Here is a 23997-nt window from a genome sequence, read left to right on the forward strand (position 1 = left end):
ACTGACCTGTTCCAATGAACATTTGTTCCTTAAATAGATCAATACTACATGCTACACAAGCCTTTGAGATTTGTAATAAAAACCCTGCTCCTATATCTCAACCTTATACCACCCATTATTCAAGTACTTATGGCACAGTACTTCTTGCTTCATGAAGAGGTATTTCACACACAGCTTTGATAGATAACAGATACGTGATTTCCAATCTTTTAGGTTCGAAGCACATTTCATTTCTACCTCTCTTATTAAGTCACAACCGACAGCAAAAAGATTTAACTTTTTATTTTAGTAAAATCAGAATACAGCACATGCAGTGCTAGCATCTAAAACTAATACAATAAGCAATTACTGAACTTCTGGTGACTTGAGGTTCAATGTCTACATTCAGCAAGTTTAAATCCATCCTTATTTGCGGAAAATACTGCTGGCTGATAAAAATGAACGTAAAAGTCACTTTTATGGCAATATACAAAGCTAACCACATGTTCGAGGGCTGCAAATATGCTAGACAGTTACTAAAAACAAAACACATAACGAAACAAACCTCAGAGAATCTTTGATAATGTGTACACTTCCATAAGTGCTTAGAAGTGTGTCATTAATATTTTAAGACAAGTGTATCAAAACCTTGGCATGTTTTAATTTCAAGTTGCCAATTTTGTCTTACATTTTTGTCAGAAAGTACAGCTAGCTATATTGCCAGTGCCGGGTCTGGTTAATTGGACTTAAATTTAATAAGACTTACATTAAAAGCTCACACTACCCCGAAATATATTATTCACATATGGTGACATTCAACATTTAAGTGCCAGTGTTTTTGTACTGTCTTTTGGTCAAGTTTCTTTAAACTTTCAAAGAATCACTTTTAGGCTTACAAAAATAAATATTTGTCAAAATGTTCAATAAATATTACACAAACTAGCAGCAAAAAGTATCTAAAATCTGTCATGTGCAAATTGTTTCTTCCCAACTATCATTCTGTGGTCCCAAATACAATTTTAGAATCTAGTTAACAGGTTGCATTCAACATCTCTGATAAAACAAGAATGAAAGTTTAAGGACCAACACACAAGACATATATATATATAAAATTCTCTGAATGTGCAATAAAATAAGTACTTTGTAAAAAGTTATGGGCAAAATGTACAAGAGCCTAAACCTATACTAATTGAAATAGCACCATAACAAATGACCTCAATACTGTCAAGTGCACCTACTTAATAAAGTTATAGAACAAGGCACAATATGCTTGAAAATCTATTGCACTTTTAAGAAAATTTTGCTTTTTTACGACATAAGATTAGTTTGTAAAGATCACTGCATTCTGCCCACAAAATAAGCATAAAATTCCAAGTGGCAGAATCATTGTTAGTGGTGGACAATCATCTTTGGCCAAATTTAGCATCAAGAGACTGTAAATACAATGAAAACCTTTGCGACTAAAATATAACTAAACTGCACTATATAAAATGACACCTTATGCAGTTTAGTACATAGTTCTAATTTGTGTGATGTCAAGAATTTGTTCTCTGATTTATGAAGTCTACAAGTGTAAGCCATTTTAACATTTCAACGCAGCTTAAACAGAGTAATGTAAATAGTCATTAAAATAAAGCCTGCTGTATAACCTTCCTGCTGGTATTCTCTTGACCAAAAAACATTAACACTAGCATGCATGAAGACCAAAATGCAAACAGGCCCATGAAGAGGACCATTAGTTGCCATGGTCTCATTCTACCTTTTCATTTATGGCAGGCATTAAAATAACAAAATTAGATAAAAATTTACCCTAAACTTTTTCAACAAACTTTTAAACTTTCGCTGTTAATAGTATGCCCATATTTACCTAGCTTAGAATTAGTAACATTAAGAGAGGAATTGCTCCATTTACTTTTATTAACTCTGAAGAGTGCTTTGAAAAATGCAAGGATGTATCACTCATGCCATCTCATCATGACTGGAATGGCATATTTAAAAGCTATAAGGATAGAGTGAGCAAGTCAGAACTTTAACATAGTAGTTTGCCACATTATAAACCAATTCCACTTTAAGATGTTTTTCTCCCCAGTCTGTTATGTATCAGAAAGTCCTAACACAGGCTACTGCCTAATAATTTCCCTTAAACTATTTATTGATAAATTGATGACTCCTGTTTTGTTAAGTTGTATCACACCATTTGCCAAGGTTTGATTTTAGCCTGAGTTCAGCAAATTTATTTTGTCAGAGCAATTGGTATCTTGAGCATTACTGAGCCAACAGGACAACAAAACAATAAGTTGTCTAAAGTTAAAGTCACAGTACATTAACAAACAAATGATTCTCAAGTTGTAAAATTATAAATGCAGTTTGGGATGGGAAATAAACAGGAGAAGAGTTAATCCAAACTACAGCACTTAAGTCTTCAGCTTCTGAAAAGGGCTTGTTGATTGTTCTTTCTTGTAACTGTGAGCTCCTGTGAATTTTCAGAATCAGAGCTGGTAATGTACTGCAAGTTCTTGAAGCTAAACATTATAGTCTAAGTTACATGTGGTTTCTGTATTAACTTGTTTTGATTTGAAAGGGTTGACTTTGCTGCAAAGCAGGTTCAGTTGCCCCACCAGTCAACCCCCTGGGAGTTGTAATTTCCTCCATATCCATCACTATTGTAGAAGCTTCCATAGCCACCTATCAAGAAATGTTTAAAAAGAGAAAATAGGTCAGCCTAAGTATCTTTTTTTCCCTTCTTTCTCAAATACTTTGATATAAGCCTAATAAAATAAATCTATATTAAATTTTGTGCTTTGAAAATAAAATTTCTTAAATTATGTATTAAAAGAAAACTTTTCCAAAATATAAAAAAGGAAAATTAACATTACCTCCACCAAATCCTCGGCTGCTGCCATGACCACCTCCACCACTGCGGCTGCTGCTTGAACGACTACTACTAAAACTAGAACTGCTGGAACCACTACTTTGTCGATAGTCTCTGGCACCAAATCCTCCACTGAATCTACTAATATAAAGAAAGACATCTGAGTTGTTTACAAGTATTCCTATACATAACTTCTCAAACCTCAATTTCTGATTTCTCAACTCAATTTCCATTGCAGTGAATTCCTCTAATGTTTCAAAAGGCCTCAGTAGTTAATAGCTGACATTTAATTCCATGTCACCTTAATAATATCCCTTGCCCAAATCAGAGGCAGTTTTTTAGTAAACCTTGAAAATAACTTCCTACGCAAAGCAAACAGTAAAGAATAAAGGCTCAAAAACAATCTGTACCTCTTAGAACGTCCACGACTGCTACCCTTATAGTGGTGTTCATAAGCCATATTTTCTAACCAAGATGGCACTTCTTGTTTAGCTTCAACAAGAAGATCCAACAAATCTTTTGTGATATTTACATTTCTTTCATTAAAGAATGAGGTCGCAAGGCCTATAAGAGTCCAAAAAAGTACATTTAGTTTGTTGCCAAAAAATATCTTGCTATTCTTACTTTAATATTTAGAACACTAGTAAAACACAAAAATTTAACATAATTTGCACTGTAACCAACTTAGGAGATTGAAACAAAACCTTTTAATTGTCTCACAGCTGATGTCAGATTTCCCTTTGAAAATAAAGATTATAATTTAACATTCTGTGTCAAATAATCAAACTAAACACTTTACCAAGGTTTCCTACACGTCCCGTACGGCCAATCCGGTGTACGTATTCTTCAATATCACTTGGCAAATCAAAATTGATAACATGTTTTACATTTGAAATGTCTAGTCCTCTTGCCGCCACCTGAAAAATAACTTTTGTTAAAACAACAACAACAACAACAACAATATTTAAACATGCTTAACTCAAAAATAAAAATATACATACAGCTGTAGCCACTAGAATTGGGCTTTTTCCTGATCGGAACTGGTGAAGGGCTTCCTCTCTATCTCTCTGTGATCGGTCTCCATGGATGCTGGTACAAGCATAGCCTTCGTGGTATAAGAAATCCTCCAGAGAATCAGCACCCTTTTTGGTCTCCACAAACACTAAAGTCAGTGAGTCTTTCCCTGGAAAATTATATATAAGGTTTAATTACTGACAGCAAATTAGCATCAATGACTGATCTAATCGTTGACTGGCTTAGTTAAACACGTAAGCTCATCAAAGTAAGCTTTAAGGCTTTGGTGAGCAAAAAGGCAGGGCAGGGGTTAGGGATCCAAATGCATTCTCCTTACTCCTGACACACTATTACTATTTACGTTTTTACCTGTTGCATTTAAGAGATCAAGAAGAAATGACCGTTTGTCTGACTCTTCCACCCAAACTACTTTTTGTGTGATGTTCTCAGAGGTGGAACCAACCCTGCCTACAGCCAGAAAGATATATTCATCCAAGAAATCACGAGCAAGCATCTAAAAAAGAAAAGAAACTCTAACTTATTATCTACTTAAATTTTTCTAATTAACTGAAGATAATTGATTACTTATATACACATATTCTAAAAAGATTTATATAAAAAAATACCTGTATTTCCTTAGGAAAAGTAGCACTAAACATCATTGTGTGGCGAACACCTTTTGGTGGCATAGTATCTTGTTCAACTATACGACGAATCTGAGGTTCAAACCCCATATCCAGCATCCTATCAGCTTCATCCAATACTAAGTACCTGTTATAAAATACTCAGTTTAGAATTTGATGTAAAACTCAGAATGACTTATATTAACACAATTATAGACAAGTTATAGTCTATAATTGTGTTAATATAAGTCATTCTAACATTCTAGCCTAATAATATGACACATGTAAAAAACATTGATCATACAACCAAATTAGCTATTATTTTTTCAATGAAGCACAAAGGTTAACTGTAATTTTCAATCAATAATTTTCAAACCCTATGTAGAAAGTTCAATTATTAAATTTTTTTATCTTAAAATTAAGACAATACCAGTAAAATACTAAAAATTACCATTATTTTAAAAAAGTTATAATCTGTAGAAAGTTAACATACTTGCAGAAATCTAATCCAATCTTTCCTCTTTCCATCATATCCACTAGACGTCCTGGAGTGGCAACTAACAAATGACATCCACGTTCCAGGTCACGAATCTGCTGACCAATATCAGCACCACCATAAACCACACAAGGACGAACTCTAGACCGGTACGAAAACTATAAGCAAAGAATGTTAAGTGGTCATAAAAACATCATTAGAATCAATGAATCATAGGAAGAATCAATAAAATATGTATTTACTTTTCTGGCTTCCTCATAGATCTGTACAGCCAATTCTCTTGTTGGGGCTAAAACCAAAGAGATTGGATATTGTTTACGGCGTCCGTACCTTCCATTTTCCTAAGAAAGAAGTATAATTTATTAGACTCAAAGATCCAACACTATTATTCTTTTTTAAAGTTGTAACAGCAAAAATCTGTCTGTAATTTAAGGAATACATCCCCGAATGAGTTTTTACTGCAGAAATAGATTGAAAAGAAAATCTGCAGAAATAAATATAAAGTATATGTAGTATCATTTAAAAAGAAAGATCCCAGCAGATATTCATAAAAATTTTTCTAAGCAAACTTATTTTATAAAGAAACCTTTACCTTCACAGCTTTCAAAGCCTCGCCTGGACCATCTGCATAAATCTGACTCAAGATGGGCAAAAGAAATGCTGCAGTTTTTCCAGACCCTATTAAAAAAATACTGGCTATTTAACTTTGAATATTAATAAAGTGTTCCAAATGTCCTTTAATAAAAGATAAATTTACTTAACTCTACGCATAAATTTTCTAGGAAATAGGGTAATTTACATAGCTAAGCAAATAATGCCAAATGACTTCTGTGTCCTTTTAAACAATGCAACATTCATTCCTTTGTATTTCACTCTGAACAAAAAACACAACCATTTATCTCTAAACTGGTATCAACTTCAATTTCAATACTTTTTTTGGTGCTATTACATTCTGGAAAGTAAAGCACAATTAGCAAAGCAAACTTTCTGAAGAATCTAACAGTAAAGGGCTTTACAGATCAGTCTGTCTCCATTCACTGGGTATAGCTGTTTCAATAAAATGTTATTTTAAAAATCATGTGCTGAGTTTGGCCCAAAGACTGGTTAAGTATAAAAGATGTAATTCTACTACTTCTTATAGCAAATGTATTAACAAATGATTCAAGTTTTATATATTTCTATCTTTTACATGTTTTACCCAGGCCAAATTCTGATATAGGACTAAACCACCCCCACTCTCCCATTCTTCAATTCCCAAGTATTAGGTAGAAGGCATCTTTCATTTTCTACACTCACATTTTTATGGATCGTAGGCTCTTCTGTGATTTTATACTTCCTATTCCAATTATGTTGCTAACTTTCCCTCTACTGCATTAACTATTTTCCCCTACTACAGTTAACACCAGGCTAACAATTTGTTATAGACTTCCCCATAATTCTCTGAAGAAAACACTACTTTCACCCGAAGGATCCAAAAAAGAAAAGAGAGATCCTCTCCTAATCCTTACCCAGCTTAAAGTCAGCCTAAACACAAGATTCAAGTCTCTATGCAGAAATTAATTCTATTTAAAAGAAGCCCAATTAACCTACTAACTTTTATTCAACAAGTAAAGTTACCTGTTTGGGCACAAGCCATCAAATCTCTTTTTTCTTTGATAATAGGAATGGCATGTTTTTGTACTGGAGTAGGACGAGTATAACGAGTAAGCTCAATATTCCCCATAATAATTTCTCCCATCTCAACATCGCTGAACTGTCAAAGAAATTTAACCAAATCAAACAGAGACAAGTATAAATACCCTACCTGCTGCAATTTGTTATACTAAGAATAAAAGAAACTAACTAAATGTCTATTTGTGATTGAGTTTATAGTTAATTTTAAGTACCCCCCCCAGGAAAATCAATATATTTTTAAAGAAAATGGACCCAAGTCTAATGCACAAAAGTAGTTTTGGGGTCATGTTTGACATTCTCTCCACTGCAAGATTACTCATAATAGTAACATTAATTTTAGTCTCTCCTTTTTCATAACTTAAGATATTTTTAGTGGAAACTTTAAAGAACTGTTTAAATATCAAACAAATAAAAGATAAATAAAAACAAAAAAATAACTTACACTTTCAATATGTGGAGGACAGTTATTGCCGGTTGCCTCTACTGGAATATCATCATATTTCTCAAAGTTAATCCCAGTGTTTCCTCCAGAAAACAGCTCCCTAAAATAAAATGATTATTATATATATTATAATAGGTAGTAAGTTTCTTAACAATCAACATACATTTCAAAAACTTACTGCTCCAAGCGTTCACTTGGTGGAAGTGGTTTTGACCAATCATCTTCATCTGATCTATCACACCAACGACTGTGTCCACTCCTATCAAATTTGCCAAAGCCAGTCCTGTCGCGACTGCCGATACCATCGTAGTCACTCCGACCACGATCATCAAATCTGAACAGCACAAGTAATTGATAGAGTACATCAATTAGCCAATATCATCTTAACATCATTCAATATACAGGTATTTGTATATTGAATTGTATTTGTATATTGAATCACTAGTCACAGTTACCTTTCAAAGATACTAACGATTCAACGCTGGCTACCTCATCATTTGTGAAATAAGGCTGTCTACTTAACCAATGGTTATGTATAATTTACGAACTTTATTTCAAAAATTCAACACTCTTTAGAACTTTTTACAAAACAGATAGCTTAAATAGTTCTCAAATGCTAAGAATTAAGTTTTACAGTACCTGTAACCAGTAAGTACTTACATATCTTCATTTTACAGTAATCTAAATACACTTGATAGAAAAACAAAGAAATAACAAATACCAATTGTCCTAGTTACCTTTGGATAAAAAGAAAAATCCACTTACATGACAAAAATTAATGTTTTTAGTTTTAGTATGCTTTGTGAAAAACAAATACAGAACCAACCACAGATATTAAGTTCTCTCAATTTACTACACTTACACAATCATAAAAAATGTCTAACTTCTATAGAGAAGCTGTAATAACATAAAAACGAGGTCAAATAACATTCTTACTGCCATGTAATTTCTGTTTAGAAGTTAAGAACCTAGCAAAGACTTTTTAGAGCCAATAATTAATTAACCAAAAATTCGTAATAGAAAAATGGTCTGTTAAGGAAAATACAATGATTAAGGATCAAGAAATGTATAAAAATGATAATGTATCAAATTAAGAGCTGGTTCCTAAACTGGTATTGTACACACACTTGCAAGCTGAGAATAATTTACCTTCCCCTTGATCCGCTGCCACGATCACTGAAGTAACTGGACTTTCCTCTTGAATCTCGAGACCCAAAACTGCTGTATGCGTCCTTATCTTTACTAGAACTCCATCCTGAACTGCCTTTATCATAGAATCCTTCCAAAAAAACCCCCAAAATTAGAAATTGGCATTAATTTACATAAGTTCTGTCTTTCCATATAAGTGCCTAGTCATAGACAGTCTCTCTTATTTTATCCTTTGGGCAATAGGGAAGGTGGTGGTGCGGTGAAGCAGAACCAAGTGTTAAAGGCATTACTTTTATCAGAACATTTGAAAAAGAAACATGATTTACATAATTGGTTTTCATCAGTAAACAATTTTTACTATCTTTAATCATCTTTCCCACCGTAAATTATTATGCAAAGTAAACTCATGATCTAAAAAATGAAATACTGAAAGAATACATCCCCCAAGAGATTTATAAAACAGAAGCCTACTCCATAGAGATCATTTTAACAAGACTATGGTAAGACCCTTTTTTAAAACTATGGCTGCTCTCAGAGGAATCCCAAGTGCCTCCCGCGAATTTTTAACCTCACAGGCAGAAGCTAGAAGAGCTCTAAGCTACTTTTTTGTTATGTCCCATCCCTAAATATAAATCTCACAAATGCTAAATACAAAAATTGATTTAAAATATTTATTATATAGCAGACATGCAATACACAGTTTGGAATTCCCAGATACTGTACTGTATCTAAAGAAGAGGTTAAATTAAGAGATCTACAACACAATTACCAATAAAAAAAGTATGTAAAATATATTAGGACAGAGAATTTCTATATTCATAAAAGATGAAACCCCAAAGTTCACACACTGAATTATGCTCAACATAGTCATATGGTGTCATGGTGAACGAGAGAGACTTATTTAATGAAATAACTTGGAGAAGACACGTTGATAGTAACCTACTATTAATGATATAATTATGACAAATCAGTTGAGCATCTTCCATAAATAAACAAACTGGCTTAGTGTAATACCTAAAGAAATAAAGTGAAAGTAGTCAATATTAAAGGAGTTTCAAAGTTATTTTGTCCCAGCAGACTTTTGAGGACTCCTGAAAAGTGAAAAGTAACTGTATTCAAAAATTACCACTGGGTTTTAATGACGTGACAACTTCAGGTACAGAATGGTAAAACATTTAGAGCAAACACATTTTCCCATAAGAACTCTAAGAAAATTCATAACCCAGGCAATAATGTCTACTATTTGTCAAATCCTAGGAGTCCAAAAATATTTATTTCTATAAGCTTAGTGAGAGTCAGACATAATGGGTGTGGGGGGGAACCCATCCTTGCCTTATTTCTATATGGGCATCTCTCTAAAAACACATCTACAGACAGAAAAAGGAAGGTGACACAGGTAAACTCATTCAACAATTAAGCTGATACCTAGATTCAGACATTTATTGTTATTTTCCCTCTGCTTTATAGCTCCACTAGTAGCAAGCCAGCTGGCTTTACTAGCTGGAAAAATGCTGTTTTTAAGGTGTCTTTCATTTCTCAACTTTCTAAGATACTGCCAACTCCATTTAAAATATTTAGTATACCTTAGATGCAATTCCAGCCAGATACATTTGGAGGAATACCCATGCCAGAAAACTGTTTACTTTCAGGAAAAATAAAAAATCCTATCATTAGCTAAGTGATCATATGGTAGACAAATAAATGTTTAATGCTATAAACTACATATTATACCTTGGAGGCAGAATACCCAATCACAAGCTACAATTTATCCTCCCCACTTCGCTCCACTTCTTTATCTACCTTCTTTCCTTTTGGCTTTACTTTTACTGACCTTTGCCTTATTGATCCCCATCTGGGTGAGTATACAGCACTTAAAACTGCAATAGGTTCCTATCACTCAAAAGGGTTCCTATCACTCTATATTAAAAACTTAATACTAAAAGGCATCAGGTATTTTCAAAACATTGCAGACAAAACCTTTCAAATTAAATTTATAGAAAAAAAGCTGAGAACAATCCCTCCAACTTGCTGAGTAATTCTAGAATTGTTGACTACTCTGCAATAATTCCATTTTCATTGTGGCAATATTTCAAGACAGCAGTAAGTAGGGCTTTACTACCATGTGGTTAGTTGTTTTACCTAATAGGGACTCCCACCGCATACATACAAACACAACTCTTTCAAAATGAAACCACATCAATGTTTACAAAGCACAAAAGTAGTGAACCTATACTAGTGTAATTATACTAATTAAACTTTGGGTTCAAAATTGGTAAAAAAAAAGTGTGGATTATGCAACATTAACTCTTTTAAAGTTAGAAGTGCTAGTTTTTAAAAACAGAAGCACTAAAGAAAAATTGTACATACACTTTCCAAAGTTATCTCATTTTCCCTAAGCTTTAATTGACCTTTAAACACAGTAAAAGTTGTCAAGATCACCAACCTTTAGATGCTTCTCTGTTCCTTAAGTGAGGAGGTATATAACGCCCTTCTAAAGAGAGAATGTAAAATTAAAAGCCTATCATATCCAAGACACCTTTTTACAAGAATGTTTATTTAAAAACTGGTCCTTGAAAACACACTTTTCACACCTCTTTAAATATCTTGCAACAGGAGAAAAATATCTAAAAGTGGGTTATTGTTAATTAAGACTTTTTACTCTGAACCAAAAAAAAAGGGGAGGTACCCCCAAACAAAACCAAAAACCAAAACAAACAAAAAAAAAGGTAGGGGAGATAGCAAGTTTGGAAACATGGATTTTTTAAAAATCCTCAAACCAAATACATTTTAGTAACTATCACTACTGGTTACTTGACAAAAGGCTCTAAATGTCAGGAATCTGTTACACAAATTACAACATTTAAAACATAATCATTACTGTAACAAAACAGCCTATTAAAAAAATAATAGCTACTGAATCAATTAATGAATTTCAATTAACCCAAAGTCTGTTTCCACTGGTAAAGACAATAAAAATACATAAAATCTCTAAAATAAAAATAATTCCAAGGAGAAATTGATACTATTAACTTTGAGTTTCCTGATTTAAGTTAACAGCCTAGCGTATAATTAAGAAACAAAAGAATTCAAGTCACAGTGTCAACTATTTAAGTCACAATATCAACTAAGAAGGATGTTAACTATTACCTAAAAATTCCAATTTTAATTAAATCTCTAACTTTAGATGGAATTAAGTATCCTAAATTATTAGCATAATTAAGTCCTTATAAATTCATACAATGGCATATAAGATTCAATATGTAATAACCAGATATAAAGAAGCTTTTCAGAGTATATCAACTTCTTTCTTAAAAATCTAAGTCCCAAGCTGCTGAGATCTGCTGCCAAATAAAGAATCCTTTCCCTCTCCAAACAGTAAAACCTAATAGTCTCAAAATAAATGAACAAATATATATATAAATAAAAATGTCCCCCCAACACACTGTTTTTTTTTCAAAAGATTTAACTTTCCAAAGCATTTTACAAGGTTGACATTTTAATCCTAAATACCACCTAAGAAACAATAGTATACTTCTATTGTTAAGTCTCTGGTTCTTTGTGGGAAATGAGTTGTAGTAACTAAACCACAAAACATACAGGTTCCCTTAGTTAGGTTTAACATATTTCAGACAAGAGATGGACAAATCCTCATCTCCTTCAAGCTTGGCCAGGATTTATACTGGACATCAGTTTCTGAATAATGTGAATACTGAACTAACTTTCTACAAAATATTAACTGTCCCTTTAAAAAAAGTCTCATTATCCAGACATGCCAAAATACTTCAAATATTTATAGGCAAAAAGAGGAGGAAATTTTTTAACTTCAAATTAAAAAAAATGATATTTTAACACTTAGTTCTAATAAAGATTCTAAACAACAACAACAACAAAAATTTACTTACTGTTTGCTGTACTTGCCCCTCCACTCTGATTATCAGAAGAGTTCAGGTCTAGACCAGCAAACTAGAGGAGAGATTATTAACAGTTCACAAGCTGACAGACTATATAGGCTACTAAGGGAAAAATTAAGCAGATAGCCTTACTAACAAATTAGAAGTCCTAAATTCCAATCCTACCCAGTAGCATTTACTAGTTAGCTGCCATGTCTGTCATTCTTAATGCTTGTAAGGTCTACAAAGTATGACAAATGCAAAAGGCAGTTCCCAGACGCCACGAGCACACCAGTACATTTATCCAAAACAAGTTTTCCCTACAATCTCCTAAAAGTAAAAGCTCTTGAATCACCAAACTAAATTATTACCATCAATGTCTCAAAGCCACTGGTTTTCTACTTGGTATTATTTTAAGCATAAAAGTTTCCCTAAAAAGCGTTATGACAGTTTGAAGATTACTTAATTCTTTATCCCCCAAAAACTGTTCAACTGGTTTTAATGTGAATAAATTCCTAAGCAGCAACACCACCATTACCCATCACATAGTGAGTACTGTGACATTAAACTTTGTGTATATTTAATGACTGCTACACTGTGAAGGCAGTATTTACTTTTTCCATTTTAGTGATAAGTTGGTCAGAAACAGTAGGCATTAATGACTTTCAATACTTTTGAAAAGCAATATCTAATCTTAATATCTACCTGTCCCTTCACAGTGATTTCAGTATCTTAGGGAAAAGGTCATTTTACTTTATTGCATTTTGTAATAATCAACCAAGAACTAAGTACTTAGAAGCAGTACAATAATTATTTGCCAAAATAAATTTTAAAAAATATAAAAGACCAAAGCAAAAAGGTTGCTACCACCTGTTTGCAAAGGATATTTGCTATCATGTTTAAAAACTTAGACATGTCTAAAGATATTTGCTATTATGTTTAAAAACTGAGATTTGCAATTATGTTTAAAAACTTATGTCTAAGTGTTTTTAAACATAATAGCAAATATCCTTTGCGAACAGGTGGTAGGCAACCTAAGTGCATGAAAAATTACATGCATTATCAATTAAGATATTACTCTTTCAATTATTCCAAGTTTTTCCAAGTCGAGTTTGCTCAGTACTAAGTTCAAGAGATTCTGAAGAGCAAAGTTTATAAAAAGTTAAAATGGATTCCACCTACACAGAAAATGTTGCAAATTCGACTGTCTGTACTATTGATATCAGATTTTCAATTACTATGGTCTAACATATGAAGTCTCAACAAACTGTAGGCAATAACATAACCATATTGTTAGCAGGAAAATATTGTATTAGTAGACAAGTACCTCAAATAAATTACATTATATTAAAAGTTAGAAAGTAGTGTCAGTATGCATTGTTTCACGACATTTGTTTATAAAGTATTTGTATGACAAGATTATGTCCTAAATCAAGTCTCTCTGTAAAACGTTGAAGATAGAAGCCGAGACAAACTGTTCACTTAAAGTGTCAGAACGATTCGCTGTAGAGTTTTTGTGGAGGTTACCACGGTAACGAAATTTCCTGCCTGAGGGAAAAAGCCTGTAACTAGTCGTCTTAAATCCCATACTGCAATTCCCACCCGTAACTGCTCCAATGAAGAGGGCAGGTCCAGGGTTTGACTTATCAATGTTTTCTCCCTTACACTGAACAAAGTAAATGACAAAACGTTTATATGCACCGGCTTCGATCTACTCAAGCGCCTAACCTATGAATAGATACAAAAAATAAGTAAATAAATAAAGACAACTGTCGGGTAATGGCCATTCAGTAACTCTGAACTTATTCAGATCCCTAACCTCGGAGATGAGTCCGCGAAAGCGTCGAACTTCCATATCTCCACACACGGGTCAAGGGAGGCACGGAGCGGCCATTCTTCCCTCCCCTTCTCACTATCCCTTTCCGGCTCTTCTGCGTCACAAAACTTTCCGCTCCGGAAACACAGCCTCGTCATCCACAGACCTAGAGGCAGGAAGCCTCCGGAGGAGAACAAGATTGCTGCTTTCTGGTGTCTTATCGTTAGCCGCCTGCTCAAGTCCCGCAGGACCCGGCCTTCTATTAGTTGACGGCCGCGGTACACAGTCCAAACAAAGGAGACCGCCGCCATTACCCCAAGAAAGTCCCACTGCTCCCCCACCACATATCCCGTGGGTGCAGTCCGCCTTCTGCTTCCACACAAACAACGCCTGTAGGCCTGAATGTAGGCTGTCCAGTAAGAACCAAACCCGTCGACACAAAGAATAGTCATCTTTGGTGTACTTCCATCTAAACACTAACCAGTCACTGTTCTCACATGTACCTCTGCAAGATCACACAAATACACAAAAGCCGCCATTATGCATGGCCGGAGACCAATACCTCAAGCCAGGCCGGAACCCGGCCCAAGTTACAATACCAGTTATCGCTAATGCCTCGTCTTTTTTCCACGTAGCCTCTACAAGAATTAACCTAGTTTCTTTCCCCAACAGCTAAGAGTCCCACCCACCGCAAACCACACTGAATCAGGAAGAGAGAAATTAAAGTGTCTATTAACCCGCAACATACGTTAAAACAGGGAAAGGGATCCACACATAGTTTCAATAAGCACATTTAGACTTACCTGCTGGTCCAGACCAAGCGCATTTTCCACCGCCACATGACTCATGCCTGAAGCGAATCGAAGACGCGGAGACTCAGTGCAGATCCAGCTTATGAAGATGTCAGGGGACCGCTCTCTGAAGTACACAGCTTGGCAACTGCCGTAATATACCCACTTCACGGCTTTACGTCAGCACGTAAAGCTCCACCTTCCTCCTTTGCCCACTGCTCCAACTCCTTTGTCTCTACCGTTACCTCTGCCTGACCTAACTCGCGTTCGTTTAATCATAACATCGCGAGATATTCTACGAAGTCCGGCGCTCAAACGCTCTCAAAATGCGCGAGAATTTTTCCTCGCGCCCTTCTGTAATGTGTAGGAATTCTTGAAAATTTGAGAGAACTCGCAGTCTCCCGCGCGCGACAGATGAGAAATCTTACAAAGCCAATATACTCCTCTCTCCCACGCTCCTCCACACCTTCTCGGTTTTCCTCTTTTCTATACCGTTTTCCCTTTATCTTCTCTTTCCGTTCCAGGAATTATAAGTTTCATAAAACATCTCTTTTATAACTAGCCCTTACATGCCTTTGGAAAGCCCCCTAAAGCAGAACTAGTCAAAAAAAGCACAAAACCGAAAAATGTTGAGAATCACGTGACCCCAAGCATCAACCGCGTTGCGCATGTTGTAGAGTTGTCAACGGTGGCTCGAGTAGAATCCTCCGTCTGGGGAGGCGAAAAAACACGAGATTGACAGACGAACTCACCCGAGAGTGGGCGGAAACCGGAGCAGGAAACCGCAGCCGGCGGCCAGAGCTGCCGGGTGTGAATGGCTTAGGCTGCGGAGGTTAAGCCAGAAACCCCACGCCCCTCAGGTTTCCTAGTGGGCAGTGTCGGTTTCATGCAGACGCGGCCTCCGCGTCACGTGGTGAGGGAACAGTAAAACAATTATACACTGAATGACGCTAATGATAACTCACCTTGCTGAAGACATCCTTTGCCCCACCTCTTCCTCCCACTACCCTCTCTCCGCCCCCGACCGCCACTCCAGCTATATTAGCCTTTTTATTTTCCCCAACGATCCACGTCGTCTAGTTAATACTGCTGCCTAAGCTCTCAGTGACCCTGAGGCTGCTAAGGTGGCTGGTAAATTGAAGAAAATGTGTTGCTGCCATCACAAGTATCACTTTTTGTAGTCCTCTTCTAGGTGCTTTGGTCCAGATCCAGCACCACAGGCCTCTCTAATGAAAGATAACATAAAGAGCGGCAGCATGTACAGAGAATTCCTAAACGCTCCTCCATTTCTCTTATCGTTACATATAAAAGGATTTGCACCACGTTTATAGGCGCTCCTGATGTTGGGTTCAAATAACTTCATTCTCAAAACATTTAACACATAAAAAACTTTTCTGCTTTTCAGTTTCAAAATTTAAATACTCAAATGTGATTCAAACAAACAACTTCAATGCTTTGCCAACTTCTCAGTATCACCTGAAGTAGGTAACACCTTTATAGCAAATGTTTTCTAACAACACTTTCACCATCCTAAAATCAAATTCATAGATGAACTAAGTTATACCCACCCATATACAGTTTCTCCCCCAAATGACCTAACACAAAGAACTGAAAGGGAAATCATATGTAATAAAATATTTAATAGGTAAATGTCCTTCATTATCTCACTGACAACAGTCAAGTGCTGTCCCATTCAGCCACAATACAAATAAAATGTGTCCATATTTTATATATGTAGTGTTGCTCTTGATGGTAATATTTTCCAAAATGGTGGCAGTACAGTCTTGAATAAAAAATCTCGGTATGCTGACATTAATCAAAAATATTTTGCTTATATTAAAAAAGTTAAGTTAATGAAAAAAATTGGTTAGCATACCGTCTAGCAAACACAAAGGCACACAGAGGAGCTATACATAATGGAAAGCTTATACAGGCAGAAGTGTACAAAGTGGATTGTATCAGGCAAAGTCACCTTTTTTTTAATATTAAGTTTATTGTGGTAACATTGGTTAATACAATTATATAATTTTAAGCTGTATATTATAATTTGACATCTGTATATTCTATTGTGTATTTACCACCCAAAGTCCAGTTTCCTTCAGCTACCATATATTTGATCCTCTTTACCCACCTTTCCCTCAAAGTCACCTTTCTTTAGCAGACATAAAAAGAATTTGTCAGGAGAATAACCTCACTAGGACTGACCAAGAAATTTCAGACTGTCAGATTTAAATTACATTTCTGGGGGAGATTGAAACTAACAATTAGGTTAGGTATTAAGTCCTGATTTGATGATTTAGGCTTAACACAAGTGATTTTAAGTCTCTTGCCACCTTTTTAACAATACGTAAAGCAGAGTTCTGACAAACAGGATTTTCGCCCATGTGAATAATCCTTTGCAAAGAACTAGCCATTGCATTGTAGAACATCTAACATACCTGGCCCCAACCTACTAAAATGTTAGTAGCCCTTGCTGGTTCGTGACAACCAAAACTATTCATACAAATTGTTAAATGTTCTCTTGTAAAATACTAGTTTCCAGCTGTGATTTTTGAATTCATATTATGAGGCACTGGAGGTATCTTTGGTCTTGCTATTTACTTTTCAGGCAGACCAGGGTAAAAGCGAGATTCAGAAGCTATGAGTTCTGATAACTTCTATCTGTATGTTCAAATGAGCAATAATAGGACATAATTACCCAGTTTCTGAGCCTTATTTTACCTGTGAGTAGTGCTGACTTGCACGTACTGTCATTAGAGTACTTAGAAGAGGTTTTAAAATAGCAATTTTCTATTTTCAATGAATACTTGCTAAGGGACATACTCAGATCCAAACAACTAGGGTGATTTGCTAATTAAAGCGTTATGACAATGTTAGAAAGGACAAGGGTCTCAAGGTCTGGGCAGTTCTTACTACATGATATTCTTACTAAATTTTAAAATGTAGCACAGTATTTTGCAGATTCAGCTATAATCAGATGAGCTTAATCTGAACTCAACAGTATAAATTTAGGCTCTGCAAAGAAGAAATCAACATGTAATTAGCCAAATAGCATATATATGCAATGGCTAAGCCTCCCTTAGAGCTTTGGATGTGAATCACAGTCTCCTTTATCAGTAAATAAAACCTACAAATAAATAAAACCATCTGGATCCCACTCCTGAATAGAGCATCGCAAGTAGAGAACTCCTTGAGTTTTGTAACAAATCTGGTGACTCGAATGGCATTCCCCTAAAAAGATTCCCACTTGGCCTGGTGTGCATACTTGGCAAAGAGGTGTGGTAGCGGCAGCTCATCTGGGGCTTCTTAGCAGGAGAGAGGATCTGTCCTACAGGAGATCTCCCACTTGGTGCTGACCACTGGAATGGCTTTCTGCGCTGCCTTGACAGCAAAGCAGATTGGTCACCTGAAACTGCTTCATTCAGTGCTTTAGAAGGGAAGTGAGTAGGTAGTCACTTTAATTAGTGTGGAGATAGAGTTTGGCATAATGTCAGAATGATAGCTTCATTTCTGGAATGTGCTTAGGTTCTGGGACTTTACAGGGGAAAAAACCCTTTGCTGGTATATTGACAGAGGGAATTTTAAGAGGAATTAAAGACAAGAGCCCTAAAACATCCCTGAGCCCTGTTTAATTCAGTACTTTCCAGTAGTCACCCTAGGATTCTGTTACTCACCTTTTTGGTGACATACGAGTCTTTTCTTCTTACGTGAAGACCTCTTAATCAGGAAACAAGAACAGAATTCACCGATTTAACGGAATAGTAAACCCACAGAATTTGGCTCCATTACAGCAGCAGGTTTTAGAAGATAAATGTAAAACCCTTAAACTGTTACTCGTGGGCTAGCCAGTGTTGGGTTATCTGAGAGGTTAGAAATATCTCTTATGAAAAATAGGAAATTATAATTCCAGAGTTTAGTCCCTTCGGATACACCCTGAAACATTGGACACTTTTTGAATATAACAGTTTCACAAAGAAAAACCAATTTTCTCATGCAATATTGCAAGTCCCTAACATGTTTTAGGGACATGTCCAATGTTTAGGGTACCAAGAACATTGGCCTAAAAATTGCTCTTTAAGTGATAATACAATATTACAATTGGTGGAAAAATGGAATGAAATTACATGCATTCAAAATTTTATGGTATTATATCAAAATCCCATCCTACTCCGCTCCCTTCCCCCCCAATATATATAGAGAGAGAGCAAGGGAGAGAGAGAGAGAGAGAGGATAGAGGCATTTGAAACTAAGCTGTCAGTCAGACCTTAAGGGCCTCTCAAAATATCTTCTTGATTTCTTGCCCTCAGGCTCCCCCAAACATGAGAATCCTGCCTCCCTCCTGGGGATATCTGTTTCTTCTAAGCTCCTTTTGGTTCTCTATTCCAGTTATTAGCCTCCTAATTCTTTTGTTTCCTCTAACCTGTTAAGGACACCTTTGAAAACTTCCCTAGAACAAGGAGATAATACTCCTACCTTGTAAGCCTCACTACCTGAGTCTACTACCCATCAAGGTACTGACTGGTTTTTACCCAGAGGCCAAACTGTGCCTCCTTGGAGGGGTTTAGGATGGCGAAGAGGTAACTGCACATGTTCCTTTCTTGACATCAGCTCTATATAACTGGAAGGCTTTGGGCTAGTCTGGACGGAAAGCTTATTAGCTTGCATAATGGTATATTTATATTCATGATCCATAATCTCACTTGCAGAGATGTTCAGTTCCTCACTGCCAAGGAAAAAATTACCAAACAATTAAAAGCTGAGAAAGAGGCTAATGATAACATGTTACTCAGTATACTAATCAGATCTGGCAGCCAGTAGATGAGTCAGTTCACAATACTGAGTGGGAACCCAATGACAAAATAGACAGGGGTCGCATTGAGTATCATAGGAGCCTAAGGCCATGGTTGCTACCCTGAAAATTGGGTTAAAGTTAGAAACATTGATCAAGAAGCCAATGAGAACCCTTCAGCCTTCTTTGAAAGTTTAAACGCACACTTAAGACAAAACACCACATATACCCTAAGGACCCAGGGAGTAACACAACTCTGAATAACTTCTTCATATCTCAGAGTTCTTTGTATATCTGTAGAAGTTACCAGACAGTGGTGGAACCTACCACCCGCACCTCCCAATTGGTAAAAGTGGCCTTTGGGGTTTTTAAGAAGAGATATGTGGCAAAGAAAAGAAAGACAAAGGAAAGATTTTTTAAAAACCCTTCTTTTCTGGCTGTATTCCTCCAGGCTTTGGGTGAGAGTTCGAAAACCACCTTGAGTAACACCGGGACCCACTGTGGGAACAATCAAGCAACATTGCAGCCTAATCATGTGCAAAGTAAGCAAACAAACATAAAATAAAATAAAATAAAATAAAATAAAATAATAAAATAATAAAATAAAATAAAATAAAATAAAATAAAATAAATAAAATAAATAAAATAAAATAAATAAAATAAAATAAAATAAAATAAAATAAAATAAAATAAAATAAATAAAAAAGGATACTGGAAGAGAGAGTATTCCAAGCATCCTCAGTGAAAGAAATAAATGGAAATTCCTAATTCTTTGCAGTTTACCTCAGATAAAAGATGATGACTGATAGGGTTAGAGACTCTTCTTTTGGCTCCATTTTTATCTTATATGAGGAGACTCAGGTTACTCTGTTACTCGTGGGGAGAAAATTGCATTTCTGCTAGGTACTGGAGCCACTTACTCTGTTCTTACTACCCAGAAAGGACCCCTTTCCAAGAGAGAGTGTAATATTAAAAGGGTGTCTAGAAAGCCAAATACAAAGACATTCTTTGAGCCTGACATGTGAAATAAGATTAAAACAGTTGTCACATTCGTTCTTCTATGTACTTGACTGTCCAGGTCCTCTTTTAGAAAAGTCCTACTAAGTAAATTAGGGGGTATTATGTGTTTAAATTGAGAAATTTAAGTACTAATTTTCAAAAATGAAGTAATAGGTTTCATGGTCCTACTCCACCAGGTCCTGAAAGACCAGGTTAACCCAGCTGTTTGGGCACAAGGAAAAGTTAGAAAAGCAAAGTATGCTCTACTTGTTATAGCAGTACTCAAACAAGTAGACCACTGGTCCAAGGTAAAGCAATACCCCCTAAAACCTGAGGCAAAAATGGGAATCGTCCTAAACGCACTTCTCAAACAAGGACATTCACCCTGAACACTGCCTTCTTAATCCTTCCTATTAAGAAACTGGGGATAAGAGAATATAGAATTGTACAAGACTTAAGGGCTACGAATGAAGTAGTACAGTATGTACATTCTAGTGTTCCTAAGCCCTATACCCTGTTGGTCAATCTCCCAGAATCTAGCAAATATTATGCAGCCCTGAATTTAAACGATGCTCTTTTGCATTTCCTTGGACCATGACTCCAAAAAAATATTTTTAAACATATTTTTAATTAAACCCTACAGCACCTGGTCTTCCTAGGTGGTCTCCCATCCAAGTACTAATCAGGCCCGACATCACTTAGCTTCCGAGATCAGAAGGGATTGGGCACATTCACGGTGGCATGGCTATAGACAAACTTTTTTGAATGAGATCCTGAAACCCATAAAAAGCCCCAGTATTGCTAGAGTATGTTACCACAAGTTTCAAAAACTCCCCAACCTGATTTGCAGAGGCCCTTGCAAAAGACCTGAGGGACCTCCAACTAGAAAATGGATCTCTTCTATAATATGTAGGTGAAATTCTAATTGCCAGCCCTGAAAGAGAAACTTCCAATGGAAATATTCTTTTGATCTTTAAACCATCTAGCTGAAAAGAGATATTAAGTATTCCAGAAAAAGATCCAGATACCTTTTTAAGTAATTAAGTACCTTGGTTTTCTGATTTCACAAGGGCAAAGAAGCCTAGAGCAAAGTGAAAGGCAGCAAAAACCAGTCTAGTTTTGCTACAGAACTGTACAAAATCGAGAGGTTTTCTTGGAATAACAGGATTCTGTAAGATGTGGACCCCTAATTTTGGTCTTATAGCCAGGCCCCTATTGAAAGAAGAGGCGACTCCCTCAGAGAGGGAGAGAGTACATGAACACTTTGAAAAATTAATGTAAAACTACAGGAGGTGGCTGGCCTGCGTTTACTTAATTTGAAAAAGGCTTTGAATTGTATGTACATTACACCCTAGGAATTACCTTAGAGGTTTTAATTCAAATGCTGAGGCATCTAAGACACATGATTCCCTATTTTTCTAAGCAAATTGACATGGTGACACAAGAATGTCTACCTTTTCTGAGGACTGTGGCTGCAAATTGCATGTTAATATCAGAAGCAATAAAGTTAACTGTAGGACAGCTTCAAATTATACAGAGATAGTTATAGTTCTTGAAACCAAGGAAAATAATTGGTTAATAGGAAGAATGATGCAATACTAGGCCACGTTGTTAGATAATAATGGTGGCATTGCTCTAAAAATTTGTCATATCCTCTATTCTGCTACTCTATTGCTGACCTCCTTTGAGGCCCTAGATCATAACTGTGTTGAAACACAATATATTCTAGTACGAATGATCTTAAGAGTGAGCCATTAGCCAACTCAGAAGAAATATGGTTCACCTCTGGGAGTACCTTCATAATCAGTTAAGGCACAGAGCAGTATCCTTGCTCAATATCACTGAAGCAAGAGTTCTTACTCTTGGGAGTTCTGCTCAATAAAACTGAACTCATAGCATTGACCTAAGTCCTGAAATTAGGAGAAAACAAAAACCTGACTATATATAATTCTAAGTATGCATACTCTATATTCCATACCCATGGGGCTATCTGGAAGGATTGAGGATTGACGATAGTTGGAAATAAAGATGAAATATGGACCCTTAATCCTAAAATTATTATAGCGTCTCAGAAAACATAAAAATAATTGTGGTGGTACACTGCAGGGGCCACCACAAAGGAGACTAAGAGGTGGTAAAAAGGAATATCTTTGCCAATGCCAAAGCAAAAAGCACAGCTCTAAACAAAACAGTAGTGCAGCTAGCCTTCCTTCCCAGTTTGACTTTAAATCACTACACTCCTGTGTATACCAAAGATGATTTAAAAATTGGCCAGGAATGGGGCATTAAGGAGATTCCTATGTATAAGGGGTGGCAGATAAATAACTATCTCTTTATGCTCTCCTGTTTTCAGGAATTCCAAACCTAGGGAACTCCTAGACTTTCATAAGTCTAGGAGCCAGCAAATTTACTCCTCTAACTCAAAGATATACTTTGTCAATGTTCAGCAGTTATAGAAGTATGACCTTTCCTTATCCTCATTTCCTCAGAATGAGGAGTGAAAAATCTCAGGGGGAATTGTTAGCTAGCACAAGATTCTCCAGGGCTGAGTAAATTCTTACTAAGTGTTAAAATGTAGCACAGTATTTTGCAGAGGAAGCTGTAAGGTTTTACTTTTCTAGTAAAATAAAAACAGCAGGATAAAATTGGGCTCTGAAAGAAGAAATCACCATGTGATTAACAAAATAGTGTATATAATCAATGGCTAAGCCTCTTTTCAGGAGACAGAGCTTTGGATGTGAATCCCTGTCTCCTTTATTTGCTCGAAGTGAATAAAACTGCCTAATGATAACCCTGGCTCATTCTTGAATAGAGCACCTCAGGAAGCAAACCCTTTGAGCACCACAACAATAGGAATATTTAACTGAGAATGAAAAGTGAAAACAGAAAGCTTTGTTTTAAAATATATTCACTCAGAAAAAGGTTAAAGTACGTACTTGAGGTAGCTAAGTGAACCAACATTTAACAGCACCTCAAATGACTTCCATAAGTAATCATTTCCACTTTAATATTTTACTATATTATAATATAATTGTCTTTCTCCTGGAAAAGGAAGAAAACTTGTCACAACCCCAGCTCTCCCTAGATAATCAATAAATCTTTGATTACAAGAGAATGGCATGTCATATACAAGTTATCATAGTCTTGATAAAGGATCTATCTATATGCAATATTCTGCTTGAAGCAAACTTCTTCATTATTCTATGTTTCAAAGCTTAATATAGATTTGTTATTGGGACTTGTAAGAGACTGAAGTAAGAGAAATAATCATTTAAAGATTACAAGGTAAGTGATGTCAGAAACAACGTGGAGTGAGAAATGTCCCCAGATTTCTCCTCTTTAAACAACAATAAGCTAAAATCTAAAACTGAACAATAAAAACATCTATGAGATATAAAAGGCATTATTAAGGCTTTATATAAAGAGGGATCTAAGAAGCTTAGACACCACGTACTGGGAACCC

At 35.8% G+C, this 23997-nt stretch overlaps 1 protein-coding gene and 1 pseudogene across 2 annotated transcripts; both read right to left on the reverse strand.

The window, feature by feature from the left end:
* Positions 1–267: 267 nt before the first annotated feature.
* Positions 268–15019, reverse strand: LOC120607073 (ATP-dependent RNA helicase DDX3X-like). 2 transcript variants are annotated; one of them, XM_039868678.1, is made up of 17 exons: positions 14759–15019; positions 12152–12212; positions 10693–10740; positions 8250–8379; positions 7279–7434; positions 7101–7200; positions 6602–6737; positions 5577–5662; positions 5227–5325; positions 4982–5142; positions 4492–4636; positions 4235–4379; positions 3853–4034; positions 3651–3768; positions 3262–3415; positions 2856–2989; positions 268–2664 (listed from the first exon to the last, which is right to left on the reverse strand). In XM_039868678.1, exons 1-17 carry the CDS (start codon positions 14801–14803, stop codon positions 2585–2587), a joined length of 1980 nt encoding a protein of 659 aa, XP_039724612.1. In that variant the 5' UTR covers positions 14804–15019; the 3' UTR covers positions 268–2584. The 2 variants fall into 2 exon arrangements, with proteins under 2 accessions (XP_039724612.1, XP_039724610.1); XM_039868676.1 differs by having other exon boundaries at positions 2856–2992; positions 14759–15016.
* A 6149-nt stretch (positions 15020–21168) lies between these two features.
* LOC120607076 (uncharacterized) lies at positions 21169–21287 on the reverse strand (annotated as a pseudogene).
* Between the last annotated feature and the right edge of the window lie 2710 nt (positions 21288–23997).

This window comes from Pteropus medius, unplaced genomic scaffold (genome assembly GCF_902729225.1).
Source record: "Pteropus medius unplaced genomic scaffold, Ma_sr-lr_union100, whole genome shotgun sequence".
Classification (NCBI taxonomy): domain Eukaryota; kingdom Metazoa; phylum Chordata; class Mammalia; order Chiroptera; family Pteropodidae; genus Pteropus; species Pteropus medius.